Source organism: Haliotis cracherodii, unplaced genomic scaffold, assembly GCF_022045235.1.
Source record: "Haliotis cracherodii isolate W230 unplaced genomic scaffold, xgHalCrac1.p SCAF_34, whole genome shotgun sequence".
NCBI lineage: Eukaryota > Metazoa > Mollusca > Gastropoda > Lepetellida > Haliotidae > Haliotis > Haliotis cracherodii.
The window spans coordinates 1311529-1333232 of record NW_027266291.1 but is presented as its reverse complement, the minus strand read 5'-3'; the positions used below and the strand labels follow the sequence as shown (position 1 = coordinate 1333232).

The following is a 21704-nucleotide window of genomic DNA, read 5'->3' as shown; positions in this document are numbered from 1 at the left end:
CTGAGTTCATAGAATGCACGTGTAAAAGTTTGATATAATATGGCCATGGTGCTTTCCGCTCATCTCAACTTTCAGTTCAGATCCTGGCAAGTGACAATACCATAGATGGTTGACAATAAATACACAATGTGACTGTTGACAACATACCTAAAAGAGAGGTTCACAACACACACATAACCCTTTACTATTCAGACATTTTGAACGCAGGCAAATCACGACATTTCATTATACTTATACATATACATATTCTTATGGGCATATGAAACATCAGGCTATATGCTCAGGTCGACATTAAATGTTGCTTAGAGTATTCTTCTGCCATCATGTTGTCTGGGAGGTAGTTGCCTGTGTCCACGGAGGGCTGCACAGTCTGGAATTTCACAGAATATATCTATTATGGTAAATATTTGATACAGAACACATATACTTCTGCAGCGTAATAGTAGTCACGTAAGTCATTGATGCAGAATCATTAACGAAATATAATTCTATGGTGAACATTTTATACGGTCAGTTGAAACCAGTCTCATTAAAATCTTTTACTCCCATACGACACCCCTGTGAAGACAGCTCCATTGAAGGTCGCGTAAGGTGAACGCTGAAGTAACCCTCCAAAAGGATGTTACCTTTATAAGACGAAAGGAGTAGATGTTATGACATTCAGAAACGACAGGGCGTATTAATGATCAACAACAATATTTCTTTAATTTCAGGACAAATAGTATATTTCAGGACAACCGAGGCTCCAAGACGTGTTTCAGCATGACTGATAAGAATATTCTAAGAGGGTGGAGACAAGTACACAGCTCTGCTTCGCTCCAATGCAGATGTGGAGACCTTCAGAACCATCCAGCTGCACGATGTCTTTCATGGTAGTGTAAAATGACAACCTCTGCTCACAACGTTGAGGGCTATTGTGAGGAGGATGAAAGCGACGTGTAGTGTCTGCTTGTTCTCTCTGCAGTTTTGCCGTCGCTGGAGTGGGAAGTTAATGTTGGTCGCACATTGTTCTGCTCTGACGACACATTGTGATTCGGGATATGCCCTATAAGTGAGTGAGTGTGTGAATGAGCAAGTGCGCCTTTAACGGCATTCCAGTGTCAGCTTAATGTAGGAGGAAAGCCTGTGATGCAGGTCTCAGATGTTTACCACTTTGGAGAAACCCAAGAGCACAGAGATGGAGCTGAAAAACTTGGAAACGTAATCAGAGAGAGCCGGGATTCGAGCCCACATAGTTTTCTGGCGTGCCCAAGGGACACAAACATGTACAGCGCTTCGCCTTAGACGAGTGGGTCACCTGAGCCCCCCTATAAGTGAGTTTCTGTAGTCTGTTAAGGACTATACAGCGGAAGAGCTTTCTTGCGATGCTCAGCAAGGAGATCCCCCGATAGTTGTTACAATCACTTCTATCATCTTGTTCTAGTACATGGTGACGATGTTGTAGTTTCTCCTGTCCATGCGCACCATTCACTCGTCCATGCACTGACAGAAGTCCATGCAGAGGGCTAGCAGAACCTCCTTTCCGGACCTAATGGGCTCAAGAGTGATCCCATCCATTCTACAACCTCCTTGTTCAGCTCCTCTACCAAGGGTTTCTTGTACAGCTCCTCCATCACCGGCAGGCGCTTAATGGTTTCAAGCGAAGAGCCCAATATGTTTTTACTTGGATACAACTCAGAGTAGTGCTCAACCCATCTCTCCATCTGCTTGCCAGTGTCACTGATTGTTTCGCCAGCTGCTGCTTGCTGGGGAGCCGTGATGCTTAAAGTTGGATTTATGGCTTTCGTGCCGTCGTACACTTCTTGGATGCTCCCAGCATCAGCAGACCATTGAATGCCGTTTCAGAGCTGCAGCCAGTAGACGTTAGTTTTATTTTATTTTTCCAGGACTTTGCTTTTGGCTGTTACGAGAGCATGCAGGCCCTTCTGGTTGGGGCAGCGTTTATATTCTGTTAATGCTGCGCGCCTTTCCTCAGTGACAGGGATGAGCTCGCAGGAGTGGGTTTCGAGCCAGTCACGAGTTTCCCCTGCTTCTTCCCAGAGGGTGAGAGTGCAGTAGCGTGGGGTGTGTCTTTCAGATGGTCCCATCCAATCTTTGTTTGGCGTCCAATCTCATTAAAATCAGATTTTAGGTTTTGCTACCGTTAAAGAGATCTGAGGTAATCCCATTATGGGTCACGTCAGCTGGTGCCAGTGCTTTGACAGAGGTGTCTCCAGGACACCTTGTGCTGAGGCTTAGTCTGGAAGTAGGAATCGGCACACGTACTGGTGTGTACACAGTTCGAGAAGACACCCAGCTATAATCTTCTTGTCATCTTGTCCCTGACATCATTGCCATGATTCGTGGTCAGTACCAACTCTTTCATTGAAGTCACCAAGCAGTAGCAGCTGTTCTTGACTGGTGATCATTGCTGATGGTTTGGAGATGGTCGCAGAACTGGAACTCGTCACTTGTACACCCCGACAAGGCCATTAAATGTGACGGGTTGGAGGGGTCAGAAGTCTCTCCATGTCCATTTTTGCCAGACTCCTTCATTCTGAGCATTGAGTCCTTGACAGCAAAGCCGACGCTGGGCTTTCTTGTAGCATGGCAATGTCCACTTGCAGTCTTCGGATTTCGTTGTTGATGACAGTGTTCTTGTGTGATCACTCATCTCCTAGAGTTCCTCTGACAATGCGGTCGTCATGATGCCAACATTCAAGCATCCTATCCTAAGATCTGGCTTCTTGAGTTTCTTTCTTCTTTCTCGGTTGTTTTGAGTGGTGCAAAGTTTACAGCCCACGGACCAGGCTAAAGCGCTCGGTTCAAGATTATAATAAAGAGGTATCTATTCTACAGTGGGACTACATCAAATTTCAAAACACAGTAGGTTTATCTCCTAATTCAATGTCATTCAAGATAGTCTTATCACTGGTAGACTCCTGCTTCTAGGGTTGAACCGTCACTGTGAGGCAGTGCTGGAGTTTCCTCTCCAGGGCGCAGGCCTGGGCAGCATGATGCTCGTGCAACAGGTCCCCCGCTCCACGTCTCGCTGATGGATACCAGGGAACGGCAACATACCATCTGGTATCAGGGATGTTGCAAGAGCTGCCTGAAGAGTTTTGATGACAACATCATACTGCCCTAAGGACTCCAACATCTGATTTTTCTTAGCCTCTTAGCATCTCCCATGGATGGGATCATCCAGCCAAGGACCCGTCATCTAAAGCATCTGGTTTTGAGGTGCCAGGTTGCTGCTGCTTGTTCCCATGGCCACCCCAGTTTTAACAATCTTTGTCAGGTCACAGTTTAATAAAAGTTGACTTCTAATTATACAAATACACGCCCCCCCCCCCCCCCCCCTCCCCTCCCCCCTCCCCCAGTCTGTAAGAAGTTGTTTCAAAATAGAATGTTATAATGATATACTAACGCAGCTTTATTCTGATAGTCCCCAGTTATAATATTATACTAACGTGGCTTTATTCTGATAGTCCCCGGTTATAATAATAAACTAACGCAGCTTTATTCTGATAGTCCCCGGTTATAAAAATATACTAACGCGGCTTTATTCTGATAGTCCCCGGTTATAATAATATACTAACGAGGCTTTTTTCTGATAGTCCCCGGTTATATTTATTCTCGAGATGCAGAATTCAGATATGCTTGTCTGGATGTTTCGCTTCTGTCCGAGAATTTCGAAGCCTCGACGCTGATTGACAGATTACAGTTCACCCGACGCGACCTCCAAACAGATCTGATTGTAATGATGCATGTAAGGAAGGGCATATGTACATAGTGGACAACAAAATGACATGAGATGATTGATTACCTATTGATCATTTACAGTTATATATATATATATATATATATATATATATATATATATATATATATATATATATATATATGAGTATATCATGATCATGAGATGATTGATTACCTATTGATCATTGACAGTTATATATATGTATATATATCATTGACAGTTATATATATGTATGTATATATATATATATATATATATATATATATATATATATATATATATATATATATAACTGTCAATGATCAATAGGTGATCAATCATCTCATGATCATGATATACTCATATATATATACTCACGGACAAAGAGTAACTGTGCTCAATAAGTTCAATAAAAATATATTTATTCTGAATTAAAAAAAGGCATCATTCAATACATAATCATGAAGACATCTCCTCGACTTTAAGGCCGTGTTGAATATTTGCCTGTTCATTGGGAGCATGATACTAACCCATGGTTTTTTTTTTAAATGTGAACATAACACAATGATTGTTAAGTTGTCAGGTGCACATAAAAAACAAAACTTTTTAATTTCAATGTTCTTCGAAACACAATATTATCTCTTTGGGAGTGTGTATGGGGGGATATCATAACTCCTCGGAGAACACAACTCATCATTTACAGTTTACCATTACATGACTACTAACCATATCCTCAACGTAGATAGACGGCTCGGGTTCGAGTGGTCTCTCAAAACCACCTTTATTCTTCATAAATGTCGGCGACACTGAAACATTAATGTAATCTGAGGTGCTATCGCCAAATCTGTTCTGAGTAGGGTTGCGTGGTTGAGTGTGATGTGGTACGGTGAGACGGGTACACGTACGGCCACGGGCGTGGGAACTAGTGGGGCTAGTAGGTTATAAACGTTACTACACCACAAACGGTAATGATCTATATTGTCTTATTTGTATCACCTTGTATTATTGTTAGATGCTGTACAATTTTGTGCTTTTGAGCGACTTTTGTTTCGAATGATTGAAGGTGTGAAACTACAGGGGTTGCGAAAACAGAAGCAGCCCTGAAGTTCCTAAGTTCGTGACATACCATGGTGCACTTTCAGACCTTGAACGTAATCAAGACGTTTTAAGATTGCCTCCCTCAGTCTCTGATATTTGATGCACGTGTGCGCTGTGCGCACGCGTGTGTGTACGTGTGTGTACGAGTGTGTGTGTGTGTGTGTGCTTGTACTAGTCCGGTGAATGCCGTACTTATACTCTCTCTCTCTCTCTCTCTCTCTCTCTCTCTCCCCCCCCCTCCCTCTCTCTCTCGCTTAGTCTCCACCGCATAGGTTGTGTAAGTAGTTAAAGGTAAAAAGCTCACGAAGATGATCTCTTTTACTAAAACTGTGTTCCAGCTACCTACCTGTTGTGACATCCGGTCTCAACACTGATAATCTAGAAATAGAAACACAACAAATGTGGAACTAATCAATGTATATATTATATGCCAAGCAGAAATCAAAAGTAGCTTTCATTCGCATGTCAAAGATAAACTTCCCGAATCCATCAGGGCGGTGTCAGATCGTAAAAAAGGTTCTGTATCTTTCTATACTGGTGAAACAGAACATAAAAGTTTGCATTGCATGTAAAGTAGATGCAACCCCACACATGTTCTCTGAACGCCACACAACTGTGCATCTAGCTACCTTTATAACAAAGTTATAAACACTTAAAGTTTAAAAAACATCTCCTCACGTATTGGAAATATGTATAAAATAAAATAGAAAATCCTGTGTTGATAATTACCTTACTAGCAAAGTTACAAGCGCGTTACGTAACGTCTGGTTTGAGAATACATATGCCCAATGAAAACTGAAAGTTATGTGCTCCTAGGTTCCTCAAAATCTGAGTTGTAAGGACTTCTCTGTTTGGAAAATCCAACATGAGCATGAAAAATATATGCACATCAAGTTGATTGAAATCACTTCTGGTTTGATGCAATACATGCCATAAAGTCCCATGCCTCGAGTTTATGTACTTCTGGTTGAAAAACTTCATTCCTGGCTTTGGAAAAAAGCATATGTAATGCAAGACATCTTTAAAACAGAAAGCTACCTTAATAACAAAGCTTATTCACTTCTACCTAAATGACCCTCAATTTCCATCAATCACATGATTTGTTATTTCTAATTAAAACATCGTCGCTTGTTCTCACAAATATCACCGTCAGTGAGTGAGTGAGTTGAGTTTAACGCCGCTTTTAACAGGATTCCAGTTATATCACGGCGTGTCAGCTTAATGTGGGAGGAAAGCCCGAAGTGATGCAGGTCTCAGACGTTTACCACTTCGGTGAAACCCACGAGCACGGGCATGGTGCTGACAAACCTAGAAACATAATCGGGGCGAACCGGGATTCGAACCCACAATCATAGGTTTCTGGCGTGCCAAAGGGACGCAACTCTGCACAGGGAATTACGGCGCCTTAGTCAGCATTGATCTTCAAACACGAACACTCAAATCCGATATTTGGATAAAATATGATCTCATTGTCAGTAGAAACATGCCAAAGTTCAGCTTCCTAAGTCTGTCATTTTCAGAGGAGAAGATGTTAACAGAGCCAGTATGCCTTATATGATGCATGATAAAAAAGTCAACACGTAAAATATCGCACAAAACCCCGGAACATATATGCTGAGCCTCACTACCGACCATAGACGTACCAAATTTCATTCCATTTTGAACAATAATGGCCGAAAATAGATTTGTCAATATGGCTGCCATTATATAGGGTTATAAATGAGATACAGTCATAATTATTTACAGGCATATGGCTGTAATAATGCTTAGTGTGGCGTAAAACAACCAATACAAACTCATACATAAGTAGATATATTAAAAGAACCCACCATATTAACACCGCATGCAAGTCTGCATAAAAGGACAGTTAAGTGAGAATGGCAAACAATATTCAATGTGATCTTAACATTGACCTTGGCCTTATACATAGGTCACTCAAAACCTTTTCAGACTGTCCGGAGGATAACATGTACCACGTTTCATTTACATACAGTAAATGCTTCTTGACTAATGGTTTAAAAAAACTTGTCTGCCAACCTATGACCTCGAGAACGGCCTTGATATTCACGGTTTCAAAAACAAAGTGTAGCGGCTGATGCTAAATCCCAATCGTATTTACTACAATTACATATGCTTGACAATCAGTGTGAGTATCCCTGCTGCTTACATGCTCCTCAGGCTGAACCCCAGCACACCTATGAGCCCGGCTGCCAGCACTGCTGTGACTATCCTCATTGGAACAACGGCGGAATCATCAGTCACCTGCTCACAGCCTGAAATGAGCATACAACACATACAAAGTAGATCTCTGGTAGCCCCTGCCGTCACGTTAGTAGAGTATTGCTAAACGCGGCGTACAACCACACTCACTCACTCACAAAGTATATTTCTGGTGCCCCCACCGTCATGTCAGTAGAGTATTGCTAAAAGCGGCGTAAAACCACACTTACTCACTCACTACCAAAGTATATGTTTTATACCCCAGCCGTCATGTCAGTAGAGTATTGTCATAAAGCCGCGTAAAACCACACTTACTCACTCACAAACAATGTATATGTCAGGCACCACAGCCGTCATGTTAGTAGAGTATTGCCAAAACGGCGTAAAAGTATACTCACTCACTCACCAACAAAGTATATATATCGTATGCCAGATATGCGTATGAGGTATCGTATCAGTATACACCAGATATAATTATTCTAGAAGTTTTCAGGATAAGGAAACATGCATTAGAGACAATCGGCATTGTTGCACCACAGAAACAATAACTGTTTATTTCTGACCTATACCAATAACTGTCCGAACATGAACATATGAGCGCGCTGTAGTTGATATTGCTGACTACAAAGAGCAAACTCTATTGATCCCTCATATGGTTTTGAGAAGCCATCACGCAGCATGATGATAACTCTGACCTGGGTTTTCAGTGGAGCTAGAAGTAGTAGCATTAGATGGCCCACAGTATTCCAACTCTATGTACACAGTGGATTCATCCATCAGGTCAGAATTGACCGAGTCTGTAACGGTCACCGCGAGTGTGTGATAGATGTCCTCCCCTATATGGAATGTTGGTGTGCTGAGGACAACGTTGCCGGTGTTTGCCTCCATGGTGAAGATGATCCCTGAGTAGTCCTTGAAGCGAAATTCAGCAGACCCAACAGAATCTATGTCGTCTGCTGCCAGAGTGAGCACCGTAGAGTCCACCAATGTCGTACATGGGACGGTAGTTGTATAGAATTCCTTGGTAAATTGTGGCGCATTGTCGCTGAAATCCGTGAGTGTCACTTTGATAGTTCCTGTGATGTTGTTGATGCCATCGCTAGCCTGCACCACAATGTCATAGTAATTATCACCGCCAGTCGCTATGTCGGCGTCAAGTTTTATATTCGTCTGGAGTGTTCCGGTAGTAACGTCTATTCCAAAAATGCCGCTGCCATCAGCGCTTGAATCTACAAGAGATAGCAAATCAAGATGTACGATCGATCAAGACTTTCATGTAACAGGACTTTCATGCATATTGCATTATCAGAGAAAGAACTGATGCAAAAAATAATCTTTGCAAATTCGGTAAACCATCATTAGAACTATGTCTATAAAATTAAATGTATTTGTCTTGTTGATCCAATTATGAAAAAAAAACATATGATGTAGTATTTAGTCATAAAATAATATATACAGATTGGAGAATACTAGTATGCATATTTGCATTGATAAACGAGGAAAACTTTTATTGAGAGTCATATACATGTCATAAGCTCCATTCACAGGCACACAGAGTTCATCACTTCAGGTCATGCTTAAATCCAATTTGTGTTGACCTTATCCAAGGTATACATGTTTCCTCCCGGTGCTAGAGTAACACTAACGCTGACTGGGGCACTCTTGGCACATTCAATCTTCTTGATTTAAAAGATGCGTTCAGTGAACTTGTATTTCCTTGTAAATGACTGCAGGAGATGTTCCTCCACTGACATCTTGGATGTAAAGAACCTCTTGAAACCATTCAGGTTTCATAATAATGAGCACATGGCATATCCGCTTCACTGGTCATAAATGAGGTCTACAGTGGGAGGATATGTATCTTGGGAGATTTTAAGAGCATGGTTCTACTCGCAATGAGCAAATAAAGGTCATTATATAAAATAGTGCGAAGAAGAGAACAACTACCAAAAGCACAAATATCAAATTCATTACATAAAATGTTTGAGAAATGGACATGAATAACGTTTTTAACAAGTGCAGCTGTCGTCATTGGTGGGAAGAAACATGTAAAGTAACAGCTTCATTCGTACAATTATTTCTGAGGAGATGATGTTTACGACAGACGACCCACAATATATTTTGCATATCAATGCGACGTCACAACAATCGTAAGGAGGCGTCACACATAAAATTTTGCGAATCCTTGTTTGTCAACAAAACACATTCCGGATGGTTCGCCAACTGTTGGTGACAAATAGAACCAGACTCTATGCTCATCAACATGTCTACCAACATTTCACAAATCGCGTCTGCTATTCGAAAAGGCAACAGCTCAAGGCTAGTCTCGTCTCGTCTCTTACAGGATGTATAATTTGGTTGCACTGCGTAAATAAGGAACATGTTGCGACGATACCTTTCATGCATTTTATACGATTCTACTCTGAATTATAGAACTGAGATAGAATAAAACGATTCGGCACTATGTGCCTACTGTACCATTTCTTAGAATACAAAACATATTGGTTTCCACTTGGACTTTCAAAACACGAAGACCACCTCCGTGGTCTGGTAGAGCGTCCACCCGGAGAGCGAAAGGTCCGGGGTTCGATCCCAAAAGACGTTAATAGATGGTACTTGTTGTTACCATGTCTGGCGCTCGGCACTAAGGGGCTAAAACAAGGACTGGTCGGCTCGGAGTCAGTAGACTGTATCTGAGTGGGATATTCATGCTAAACTGCGGCATGGTATCTCAGCGTGCTAGCACTATAAATCGGCATCAGTCCGGACTAGTACACACACACACACACACGTGCACGCTATATAAGTGCAATAATCTTGGACGCGACGTTAAACCCCATTTCACCTTACCCCTTCTCAAAACACGAACAGATCTAGGAAAATACGACACAGGCATCCCATTTACTAATTATGTTCAATGCCAATGTTCTACAAATAATTGAAATCAACATACCTATTACTTCAACTGATACTAGACAATCGCAATGCTTTGACCTTTTTCTGCCAAGGGCAAAGAATCAGGGATAAGAATTGTTTCCCTTCTACTATCGTGTACATCACTGAAGAACAATGGAGAGGACACCTTGTCATTGGTTTCCTTGATGGATTGATGTTTTATAAACATACGATCCATGAATAAATATTGATTAGGAAATATAAACGAAAATACTTAAAATAATCTCGCAGACAGTGCTTTGTTCACAATTTACAATATGACATGCAGGCAGAAATAAAATATGTTTCTTTGTAGATCGTATCCTTTCAGACAAAATTCTAATATCTACATTTTATTCACACTACAAGGGCTGAAGTAATTGTTCTTGGTTGATGTAATATTTGTTTCAAACCTCACTATTATGGTTCAGTATCGTGTCAGTTTTTAAGAAACGGATTAGTTTGCTTTTAAAAAACCCATACACATACAATGTGAACAAAGTCAATGCTGTATTGACATGATATTTACGGCAGTTTTACGAAACGGGAATACATAGTATTTCAAAATCGTTATAACAGGAATAATATGATGTAATCTGGTTTGATGACGGATGAAAAACCAGTAGAAATGTCAACCCAAATGTTGATAGCCTGTTTAGGTTACAGTTAAAATAGCTTATCGAGGCCACTAAGTAGATATAGACAACTATCTGACATGTGATTGGTAGCCATTACTGTATTCAACTGCCACAACAGACTTACATGAAAAGCTGTAATTCACAAGCGCACATGTCAAAGTAGGAGTCAGGCGGAACGAAACACATTCTGGTATTACAGTTAAACCAATATTATCAAAAAGATATATCACTGCTCTTATTAGATCCGAAATTTATTATGTTTATTCAATCTGCATTAATACCCAATTCCCAGTTCTTATTCAACAGCCGGCTACAAAACAAACACGGTTTACTGACTAAACTGCTTACAACGTTTCACCAGTATGGAACGTGAAGACATGTAGTTCTTATTAGAGCGGACAAATTGGGACGTGCTGATTGACTTGAAAGGTTTGGCTGGTTGAGTTTACAGCACACTTGGAGGTATTTCTTCTGGGACGAAACCGCAACACATGAATCCTGCTGTCATGTACAGATCACTTAAGCTCGTCTGCTTCACTTCAACTCAAAAACCAAAACCAATCCATAACAATATATTATAATTGATGGTATGATTGCGCACACTACGTGATTCACACAAGGCGCTTGACCTACCGTCTACACCTAGACATTGAAATGAGCCCAAACCGTGGAACCTATAATTCCCTTTGTTTTTTGTCCATTTGTCCTTATGCACACCTTTAGAGTCCCTTGAGAAATACCATCACATCCGTCTCACCTGAGATGACGGAGACAATGCTGTAGCTAATGCTCCCCTGTGTCCCTTTGTCCACATCAGTAGCAGTGAACTCCTGCACCATCGCCCCAGGGTTCACACTTTCTGATAGCGTCACCCCCGGAAAGTTATTACTGCCGTCAACCGTCGGGGAAGACCACACCGGAGGGGTCTCGTCAGTACCAGACACCTGCATTTACCAACCACACTGCTCAAGCTTGTAAAGGTCAACACACGTTCAAACTTAAATTAATAACATGCACCTCGCTAATCTGTAAAATATATGTGCCACTTTACATTATCCAAGCGAAGATACAGATGTTTTGAAAATTAAACTATGTTTTCATGTTTAGTGAACTTAAAAAGGGGGCGCACACACAGTGTATGTTATTAGAAAAGTTTCTAAGTACCTGTACGGAGACCAATACGGAGCCAGTAAGAGGCTTGCCGTGTGTTGGTTTGTCTCGACACAACAGAGTCAGAGAGTATACATATCCTGTCCCTTCCAGTGCCTCGTAGTCCAACTGGCTACCGTCGACATGCACCTCCATCGCCGATACGGAAAATATCGTGTCAGCGCCGTCAGTAGTGGGTATGACTAGTTCAACGTCACCGTTGACACCTGAATCGTCATCTGTGCACACAACGTCCACGAGTTTGGCTGGAAAATGCACATACAGGTTAAAATGTCTGATTCTGCAATTAAACAGCCCTCATTGAATACATTACACGTATAATTTTTGTTAATAGCGTGCAGTTCGTGAATCTATTATTTCTTTCAGTTTATGTTTCGTTTGTTTCGCCGTCAGTCACCCCAGTTCACAATATAACAACGGACATCAACCATGTTAGAGAGAGCTTCGGTTTTGTAGCAGAAGATATAGATCCCCAGAATCTTATATGCCTTGTATAACAGCCCCCATCATTGGAGATCGTGAATCACAATGTGTATCTTTATTTGTTATTCGCTATCATAGAGAGCGGAAAGTCAGGGGTTAGATGCCCGGCCTCGTTAAACCTAAAGACGTTAAAGGATGGTACTTGTTGTCACCGTTCCTGGCGCTCTGCATTAAGGGTCTTAAACAAGGACTGGTCGGCTCGGAGTCAGTATACTATGTCTGAGTGAGGTATTCATGCTAAACTACGGCATGGTATCTCAGTGCATGCTCGTTGCTATATATGTGCAAAAATCTTGAAGGCGGCGTTTAACCTCACCACCTCATGCAGGCAGCCTTGGTATATTATTGCTTGCCCACATTCACTCACTCCTTCACTCGGAAAGAACTGTTACGAACAAGTCTATTAACCTGATGCACTGTTTTCCTCTACAGTTGCCTTGTAAATCTGCTCCCCAAACACTGGTACAAATTCGTTTACATCAATAACAGCGACGTCAACATCGACAGTGCCTGTCAGAGCAGCTGAGTCGGTGACAGTGACGGTGACACCGAGGGACGTAACTCCGTTGTCAGCATCTATAGCGTTTGCGACGAACACACGGCCAGATGTTTCATTGATAGCCAAGCTGCTGCTGTCAGTGCCTGAAATGTTGGTGAAATGTGTAGGGCGTTAACGTTAATTTAACTGGACACCATATACTCTCTTTTACGCAGCTAAAAATAAGTAAAAACAGTATTAAGGCACTGTTTCTTACCAGATATATTCCTGGTTAGCTGGATGTTGTGTTTAGTGTAATCTTAGCCATCACACAAAATCAACCTAGTTAGGACAGCTTAATCTGGGTGTAATATTCTTTTAGCTATGGAGAACATTGCGATGCCGAGACACATTCAAAGTATCTTGATACATCGCTTTCTGAGACCTAAGATTATCCTGTTTTGCAACATGTCAACAATGTCAAAATTTAGTTTAAGAAGTGGTGCAGAAAATTAATTATTAATCATTATCTACACAAACGTTGAGCTAGTTAAATGTAATACTTGCATGAACAAATCTGAATATGAAATGTGCGGTTCCGCAACAAAGTAGTGTTTCAGATGTTTAGAACGTGTAGTCTCTTAGAAGACTATTCTTAAAGATATGATGAGTATGGCTTAACACCACCTTCAGCAACATTCCAGCAACACCACGACAACAGGAATGGGTTTCAAATATTTCGCACCCATGCAGGTCATCCATGTCGGCATGATAAGCCAACGTACTGACCCCACTGACATTCATAAATTTATGAGCAAGAAATGTTTAAACGAAATGAAGGATAATTTGCATCTTCTTCGTCTTATTAACTGCTTTTTAAGGTGGATACCTGATCTATCGATCACGTTTTACACCTTCTGTTTTATTACCCTACCCATTCGTACCACTGAGGGCGTATGTAGCACTGTCGTGTGTGTCCACGTCGCTTAACTCAAACAGGCGACCTATCACCGTCCCGAAGTCAAGTTCCTCTGGAATGGTGACGAAGTCGTAGCCCGTGAGTGTTGGGGCGGTGTCAGCAATATCTGTCACTGCGATCGTCAAAGTTTTTGTTGAGGATGATGTCCCGTCTGAAGCACTAGAATATATGAATATGTGTGAATTATAACCTTTTAATGGGATCAAGGTTACGATAAGACCGTGCATTGTACATGCTTAGCCCACAAAAGGAAAATGTCGTCACAAACAGAAACAGTTGACGCGTGCCCTCGTGTCGAAAGGATCAAGCGTTAACCAAAGTTGCTCACTCATTCAACCCCACCTCGACACACAGAATTTCTCCATGCATGCATTCCTTTCAGAAGTCGGACAACACATGGTGGGGGCACGCTGCATGGTTTTGAAAATGAGACATAGAAATATCATTTGATAAAGAGAGACTTTCTTCTGCCAGCGCGATAAAGGCGGAACACCTCCAGTGTATGTTACTAATACGTTTCATTCATAATTAATTTCATTCTCTGCTCTCTTTGCCCGATGCTAACCAAATGATTCAAAGCGGTGTATACAATGTCTAAACTTCACATAAACCATAAAGTGCAACTCCATTAACTTGACTGGAAATGGAAGCCAAACCAAAACCTATATTTAAGAGTAGACTACAGTCAAAACAGTCATCTTACTCGACTTCCACGGAGTAGCACCTCGTTGTCTCGTAGTCAAGAGCCGCCAGAGTCAGTATCTTCGGCTCGGTTGCATCACCTTCGAAAACTGCTGTGTGTGACCCGGTAACGGTTAATGTAACTGGATCACCGTCGTAGTCGTCTACACCTAACGTTGCTACAACATGTCCTACAGCAACGTCTTCCGCCACTGAGAACTTGAAGTTGACGTCAGTGAACACAGGGGCGTTGTCGTTGACACCAACAAGCGTCAATTTCTGAGTAGCCTGAGTTTCCTTCTGGGTAGAGCCACGATCAGCAGCCTTGATGACCACATCGTAGGAAACGACGCCTCCTGTGCCTGTATCTGCATCCAGAGCCTTGCCCACACGTAGACTCCCACTGTCTCGGTCAATTACAAATGTGTTTGGTGCGCTGTTGCCTGTGTCTGTGTAATAAATATATCACTACCTATTATTGAATGTTCAGTCACTTCACAACACAGACAACCGTTTAGACTCTGACTTACTTGGTTCTCATGTTATTGGACATATCTATACTAGGTGAAGCGACGTCACGGAAAGTGGAAGCACTGTGTTCACGATCATTTCGGTTGTCATCTTACCACTCCATGGTACCACTAGTACAAGTATGTTTATTATACCTGTTGTAATTGAGACGATCTCATAGTGCACTCTTCCGTCGTCTCCGTGGTCGTCGTCTGTTGCTACGTAGGTGACGATAGCTGTACCCGGGACCGTATCTTCATTAAGCATCTCATCGGGGAAGTTACCAGATGTTGGGACCGGAGAAGTAAAGGCCGGGGTAAACTCGTTCTTTCCCGAAACCTGCAGATATAATCTTTATACATTCCTACGTTTGAATACACCAACACTGCCATACATAGCATCATTAAGAGAGCAATGCATGTGTGTGAGAGAGTTAAAATTTATAATGGCGTTGGCGGTATGTCAGCCATAGAGTGAATAGAAGAAATTATACACTAATGATAAATTTAGAATATATATAACTGTCGACAAAATACAGTAAAACAACTAGATTATAATTAAATCTAAAAGTATGGTAAGTAAAGTAGACACTTGAAAATTGGATTTGACCCATCAACTATCAACGTTATCAAAATGTTACTAGACTGAAAACAGTCGCCAAAATATTGCAAACTTAAGATCCAAAACACAAAGATACCCGTATCAAATACATCACCATCGAATAACCAGTTCTTATTTGTTTAATGCCCTGTAGCATAGTGTGTAATAATAAACTGTATAATGATACGTAACAATACAGAATAAAAACGGGCTGTGTGTCAGCAATAACCACAGTTAGGGCACCGTACTAGAAACCATGGGAACTTGCGGTACATGTACTTCTTCTATCTACGTGGTACCACAGCAGCATCCTTTGGTCGCTGGTGACAGTTATCAAAGTTAGTCACAAGTTGAAATGACAGATACGCTTAAAGGGCCTGCGTGCAACTACTTTGAAAGACGTGGAACTTGCATACCAAGGCATGTGAGCATCTGGACTTGAACAAATTACTAGCAACATACACCTCTCCCTCACCTACCTACCTGTACGGCCACCATGACGACACCAGTGAGGGATGGCCACTTTGAAGGCGTGTCGGACACGCCAACTGTCAGATAGTAGGTATAGTCTGTGGCCTCGAGATCTTCATAGTTTATTTGACTCGCATCGCCCCACAACTCCATGTCTTTGTACTGAAACAAGCCACTCGAGTCCCCTCCGGTCACCGTCGCTTCGAAGGCCGCATTATCACCAGCGTCAGCATCGCTACAAGTTAGGGCAGACATGATCTTTTGATCACCTGTGACGAGAAAAGGCGTCATATAACATATGGCATCATTCGGCCCTTCAAAGCCAAATCTATTTATTTTTTACTGCAGGTGTACCTTGGAAAGATTAAACAAAATAAATTTCAACTAGCACGTTCTTGTTGACAATCAATGATAATGAGCAAATCTATCCCCCGAGCGATTCGGTATTGCCACCAATGCCGCGACCGGCATTATTCCAGGAGCCAACATGAGCAAATAACGTGACGATGTAGCACATCCAACATTCGGAGTGTGTGACACTTGGTCATGCTTGGGTAATGTCTAGGGATAGGTTCTGGGCCTGGGCCCACTTGCACTAAACGACCTTAGCGCTAAGATGATCGTAACTCCCATACTTTTAACAAAGGCTTACGATAGTCGTAGAGCTAAGATCGCTTTGTGCAAGTGGGCCCTGTTGTATCATCAAATATTGGTATTAGTTCTTTTCTAATACAGATCTATGTTCTAGATGGGTGATGTTATGTTGATGTTTTTAGGTGTTAAGCGTCTATGAACATTGTTCTTCAGGTAGACATATTTTCGCAAACAATGTTTGTAATTGTAAACATTAGTTACAACCAGATATTATGATTTGAAGAAAGAAAAGTTACATATGCATGATTATGATCCACCCAAAGGCAAAGACTTTGTTTGTGTATTTTCGTGGCAGTTACAGTCGTTACTGAGTTTAAGGATTTGAATGGTCTTTATGAGATTACAAATAATGTTTCCGGACGGCAAATTTCATGTTTCAATTTTCCAGATCAATAGTTATTGTGGTTCCCACTTTTACACTGTATTTTTCCATCTTGTTTCAGACTGGACGCGAGCGGTGCCATATCGCTAGACATACAGGTTCTAAAAACAGGGGGTGCTTAATTAATGTCCAGGTGTATATAACAAAAGTAAGACGGTTCCTAAAAAAAATACTTAAAAGATCAAGGGCACGGGTAGCCCAGTCCTCTAGGGCGCCGCAATTTGCTGTGCAGAGTTGCGTCCCTTATGTTCGCCAGAAACCTATGATTGTGTGTTCGAATCTTGGTTCACCCTTATTATGTTTCTAGCTTTACCAGCACCATACCTGTGCATGTGGGTTTCACCAAAGTGGTAAACGTCTGAGACCAGCATCATTTGGGCTTTCCTCCCACATCAAGCTGACACGCCGTGATATTACTGGGATATTGTTCAAAGCGGATTTAACTTCCTCCCTCCCTCAGTAATACAAACAAAACCAATACAAATAATACGAATTCACATAAAATAGTATTTAAAGGGTAAGTGCAAAAGCTTTAAACTCAGCCAAGAATAGTTTGTCACAATGGTCATGCTTGATTACGGCTAAAATAAACCACTCTCTCACTCACTCGCCTACTGCCATATGACTGAAGAACATCCAAGAGTTGTTAACTTAATTCTGTACTGAAAACACTGTCATAAAACATGTTCGGACTATGATGAAACAAATACGATCATAATACGTGACTTGGGTTCATTGAAACGTAGTGGATATCACAGAAGAACATGGAAGCACTGCGGAGACAACATAGAAATGATGGAACAAGAACCACGCATGTTGTCCCACGTCTTTGCTTTCTGGAATCTATATTTATAAAAAAGTGTAATAGCTAAGTTTGAAGAAGGTAAGAAGGAAACTGAGATCCACAATTATCTCAACAACTGTGATGACGCCACACTTCTACTCCAGAACCAATAATTCTAGATGGTCTGAACAGCTGTGATGGAGTCACACTTCTAATCCAGAACTAATTATTCAACATTGTCTGAGCAGCTGTGAGGACGCCACACTTCTACTTCAGAGCTAATCATTCAAGATGGTATGAATAACTGTGATGACGCCACACTTCTACAACAGAGCCAATAACTCAACATGGTCTGAACAGCTGTGCTGACGCCACACTTCTACTCAGGAGTTAATTATTCAAGAAGGCCTGAACATATTTCTACTCCAGAGCTAATCATTTGAGATGGTATAAACAGCTTTGATGGAGTCACACTTCTGCTTCAGATCTTATTATTCAAGATGGTCTGAACAGCTGTGGTGACGCCACTCCTCTACTCAAGAGCTAATCATTCAAGATGGTGTGAACAGCTGTGATGACGCCAAACTTCTACTTCAGAGCTAATCATTCAAGATGGTCTGAACAGCTGTGGTGACGCCACTCCTCTACTCAAGAGCTAATCATCCAAGATGGTCTAAAGAGCTGTGATAACACCACCCTTCCATTCTAAAGCTAATTATTCAACATGGTCTGAAAATCTGTGATGACGCCACATTTCTACTCCAGAGCTAATCATTCAAGATGGTCTGAACAGCTGTGATGACGCCACGCTTCTATTCCAGGGCTAATTATTCAAGATGGTCTGAAGAGCTGTGATGACGCCACACTTCTATTCCAGGGCTAATTATGCAAGATGGTCTAACGAGCTGTGATGACGCCACACTTCTTTTCTAGAGCTAATCATTCAAGATGGCCTGAAGAGCTGTGTTGGAGTCACACTTCTGCTCCAGATATTATTATTCAAGATCGTCTGAACAGCTGTGATGACGCCACATTTCTACCCCAGAGCTATTCATTCAAGATGGTCTGAACAGATGAGATGACGCCACTCTTCTAATCCAGAGCCAGTTATCCAAGATGGTCTGAATAGCTGTGTTGAGGCCACACTTCTACTCCAAAGCTAATCATTCAAGATGATCTGAACAGCTGTGATAGAGTCACACTTCTGCTCCAAATATTATTATTCAACATCGTCTGAACAGCTGTGATGACGCCACATTTCTACTCTAGAACTAATCATTCAAGATGGTCTGAAGAGCTGTGATGGCGCCACGCTTCTATTCCAGGGCTAATTATTCAAGATGGTCTGAAGAGCTGTGTTGACGCCACACTTCTTTTCTAGAGCTATTCATTCAAGATGGTCTGAAAAGCTGTGATGACGCCACACCTCTACTCAAGAGCTAATCATTCAAGATGGTCTGAACAGCTGTGATGATGCCACACTTCAACTCTAGAGCTAATCATTCAAGATCGTCTGAACAGCTGTGATGACGCCACATTTCTACTCCAGTGCTTTTCATTCAAGACGGTCTGAATAGCTGTAATGACGCCACATATCTACTCTAGAGCTAATCATTCAAGATGGCCTGAACAGCTGTGTTGACGCCACACTTCTATTCCAGGGCTAATTATTCAAGATGGTCTGAAGAGCTGTGATGACGCCACACTTCTACCATAGAGCTAATCATTCCAGGTGGTCTCAACAACTGTGATGACGCCACACTTCAACTCTATAGCTAATCATTCAAGATGGTCTGAACAGCTGTGATGGAGTCGCAGCTCTACTCCAGAGCTTAGTATTCAAGATGGTCGGAACAGCTGTGATGACGCCACACTTCAACTCTAGAGCTAATCATTCAAAATAGTTTGAATAGCTGTGATGGAGTCACTCTTATACTCCAGAGCTAATTATTCATTAAGGTCTGAACAGCTGTGATGGGGTCACACTTCTACTCCAGAGCTTATTATTCAAGATGGTCTGAACAGGTGTTATGACGCGACACTTCTACTCCAGAGCAAAATTATTGAAGAAGGTCTGAACAGCTGTGATGCTTCTACCATAGAGCTAGTCATTCAAGATGGTTAAGATCCTAGTAATAAACGCCAAGGCGATATAAGCAGTAAGGCATGGATTGAATACTTTACTCAGGTGCTCAGGTATTCAAGACAATGTTACAAATACAGAAATCATGTCTTTTGTCAGTAGTTATATTGATGATATATACTCTCCAAAAAAAAAGAAACTTGACACTGACTTTAAAATGTAATATAATGCGATTGTTTCAAAATAGGACACAGAAACCATAATTGAAACACTGTTTGAAGATCAATGTACACAATGTTCACAACATTAATCGTGTCACCTAGACAGACACACGTACACGATACAGTTAATGTCACAGGGGTACAGAAAATGTCAGTATCGTTTGTGCCCACCACGTGCATCAATCACCGCTTGACACAGACGACCCATAGTTGCAATCAAGTTGTCAATAACACGCTGTTGGATGTCCTGCCATTCATGCTGAAGTGCATCAAGAAGCGCCGGAAGTGTTTGGGGCGGTGGATTCCTTCTGCGAACGCGTCGATCCAACTCGTCCTACAGATGCTCAATCGGGGACAAATCTGGTGACCGGGCTGGCCAAGGTAATGTCTGGATGTTGTTGTGCTGTAAGAAGTCCTTACAAACACGTGCAATATGCGGTCGAGCGTTGTCCTGCTGGAACTGTCCGCCATGAACGTTGACGTGAGGAAGAACGTAAGGCTGTAGGATCAAGTCTCTGTAAAGCACACCTGTCAATGCACCTGCCACATGCACGAGAGGCGTCCTACCACCGTGATGAATTCCGGCCCATACCAGGACATTCCCGCCGCTAAATAGGACAACCTACTGCACACAGTTGGGGCGTAACGTTCACCCCGACGTCTGTAGACACGTGCGCTCCCATCAGCACGAGTGAGTAGGAAACGGGACTCGTCAGTCAACAGTACATTTCTCCACCTTGCACGTGCCCATCTAACCCTCTGTTGGCACCAAAGCAGACGGTCCGCCAGATGACGTGGGGACAATACATGATGTCGAACAGGTCTTCGTGCAAAAGGTCCAGCCTCCCTCAGTCTGTTGCGTACCATTTGATCTGATATTCTGCGTACCCCAGGGATATCCTTGGTTGTAGACGTGGCTGTGGTAGTGCGGTCTCGGAGGTGGCGCGGCCGGATGTATCGATCTTGTGCTTGGGTTGTCAACCTTGTTCTTCATGACCTTGGTCTGTCGTCAACTCTGAGTTGTTGTATCGGGTCAACAGTGCGGAGATTGTCTGTCTGGATACGCCAAAGTGCCTGGCCACTTCTTGCTGAGTTGCTCCAGCTTGTAATCTCCCAATGGCGTTGTTCCGTTGAGCTGCATTCAGTCTTGGCATTCTGTCACCGCCTCTACTGCCGTTATAAGGACTGTATGTTACAATACAATCAGCCGTTGATGTGGATTTTTATACCCATTCAGCAGGGGGGCCTGCATGCCTAAATGCAGGATCCTGTGCTGCATGTTTTTTACAGGCGTTTGCGTTTGGATAAAGCTGGAAAATTGATCCCCAAACGCTACGTTTATGTGCTTTGCATGTGTTTTCGCGAATTATAGACACATCTTCTTTCTGTTTGACTTATTTGGTTCTCATTTCATGTAATTATTTTAGATATTTGGCAAAAAGTGGTTTTACAACTATGTCAAGTTTCTTTTTTTGAAGAGTATAGATAATTTGGAGATTGATGAGGGTATAAATGACATGATAAACCAGCCTATAACTGAAGATAAGATCGTCTTTGCTATTTCATCTTTAAAACATTATAAAGCACCTGGTCC

The 21704-nt window shown here is 42.0% G+C and overlaps 1 protein-coding gene across 1 annotated transcript in view; it reads right to left on the bottom strand.

Annotated features, from left to right (window-relative positions):
* Positions 1-280: 280 nt before the first annotated feature.
* Positions 281-21704, bottom strand: part of LOC139477658 (cadherin-23-like) — a 60630-nt gene continuing 39206 nt past the window's right edge. Inside the window, exons 17-28 of the mRNA XM_071260035.1 lie at positions 15999-16255; positions 15071-15254; positions 14428-14854; positions 13690-13883; positions 12676-12909; positions 11779-12029; positions 11372-11558; positions 7738-8271; positions 6990-7095; positions 5169-5200; positions 4451-4530; positions 281-370 (exon numbers count right to left, since the gene is read on the bottom strand). Of these exons, the coding sequence (XP_071116136.1) occupies positions 281-370; positions 4451-4530; positions 5169-5200; positions 6990-7095; positions 7738-8271; positions 11372-11558; positions 11779-12029; positions 12676-12909; positions 13690-13883; positions 14428-14854; positions 15071-15254; positions 15999-16255 (2576 nt within the window). The remainder of the gene's footprint in view (positions 371-4450; positions 4531-5168; positions 5201-6989; positions 7096-7737; positions 8272-11371; positions 11559-11778; positions 12030-12675; positions 12910-13689; positions 13884-14427; positions 14855-15070; positions 15255-15998; positions 16256-21704) is intronic.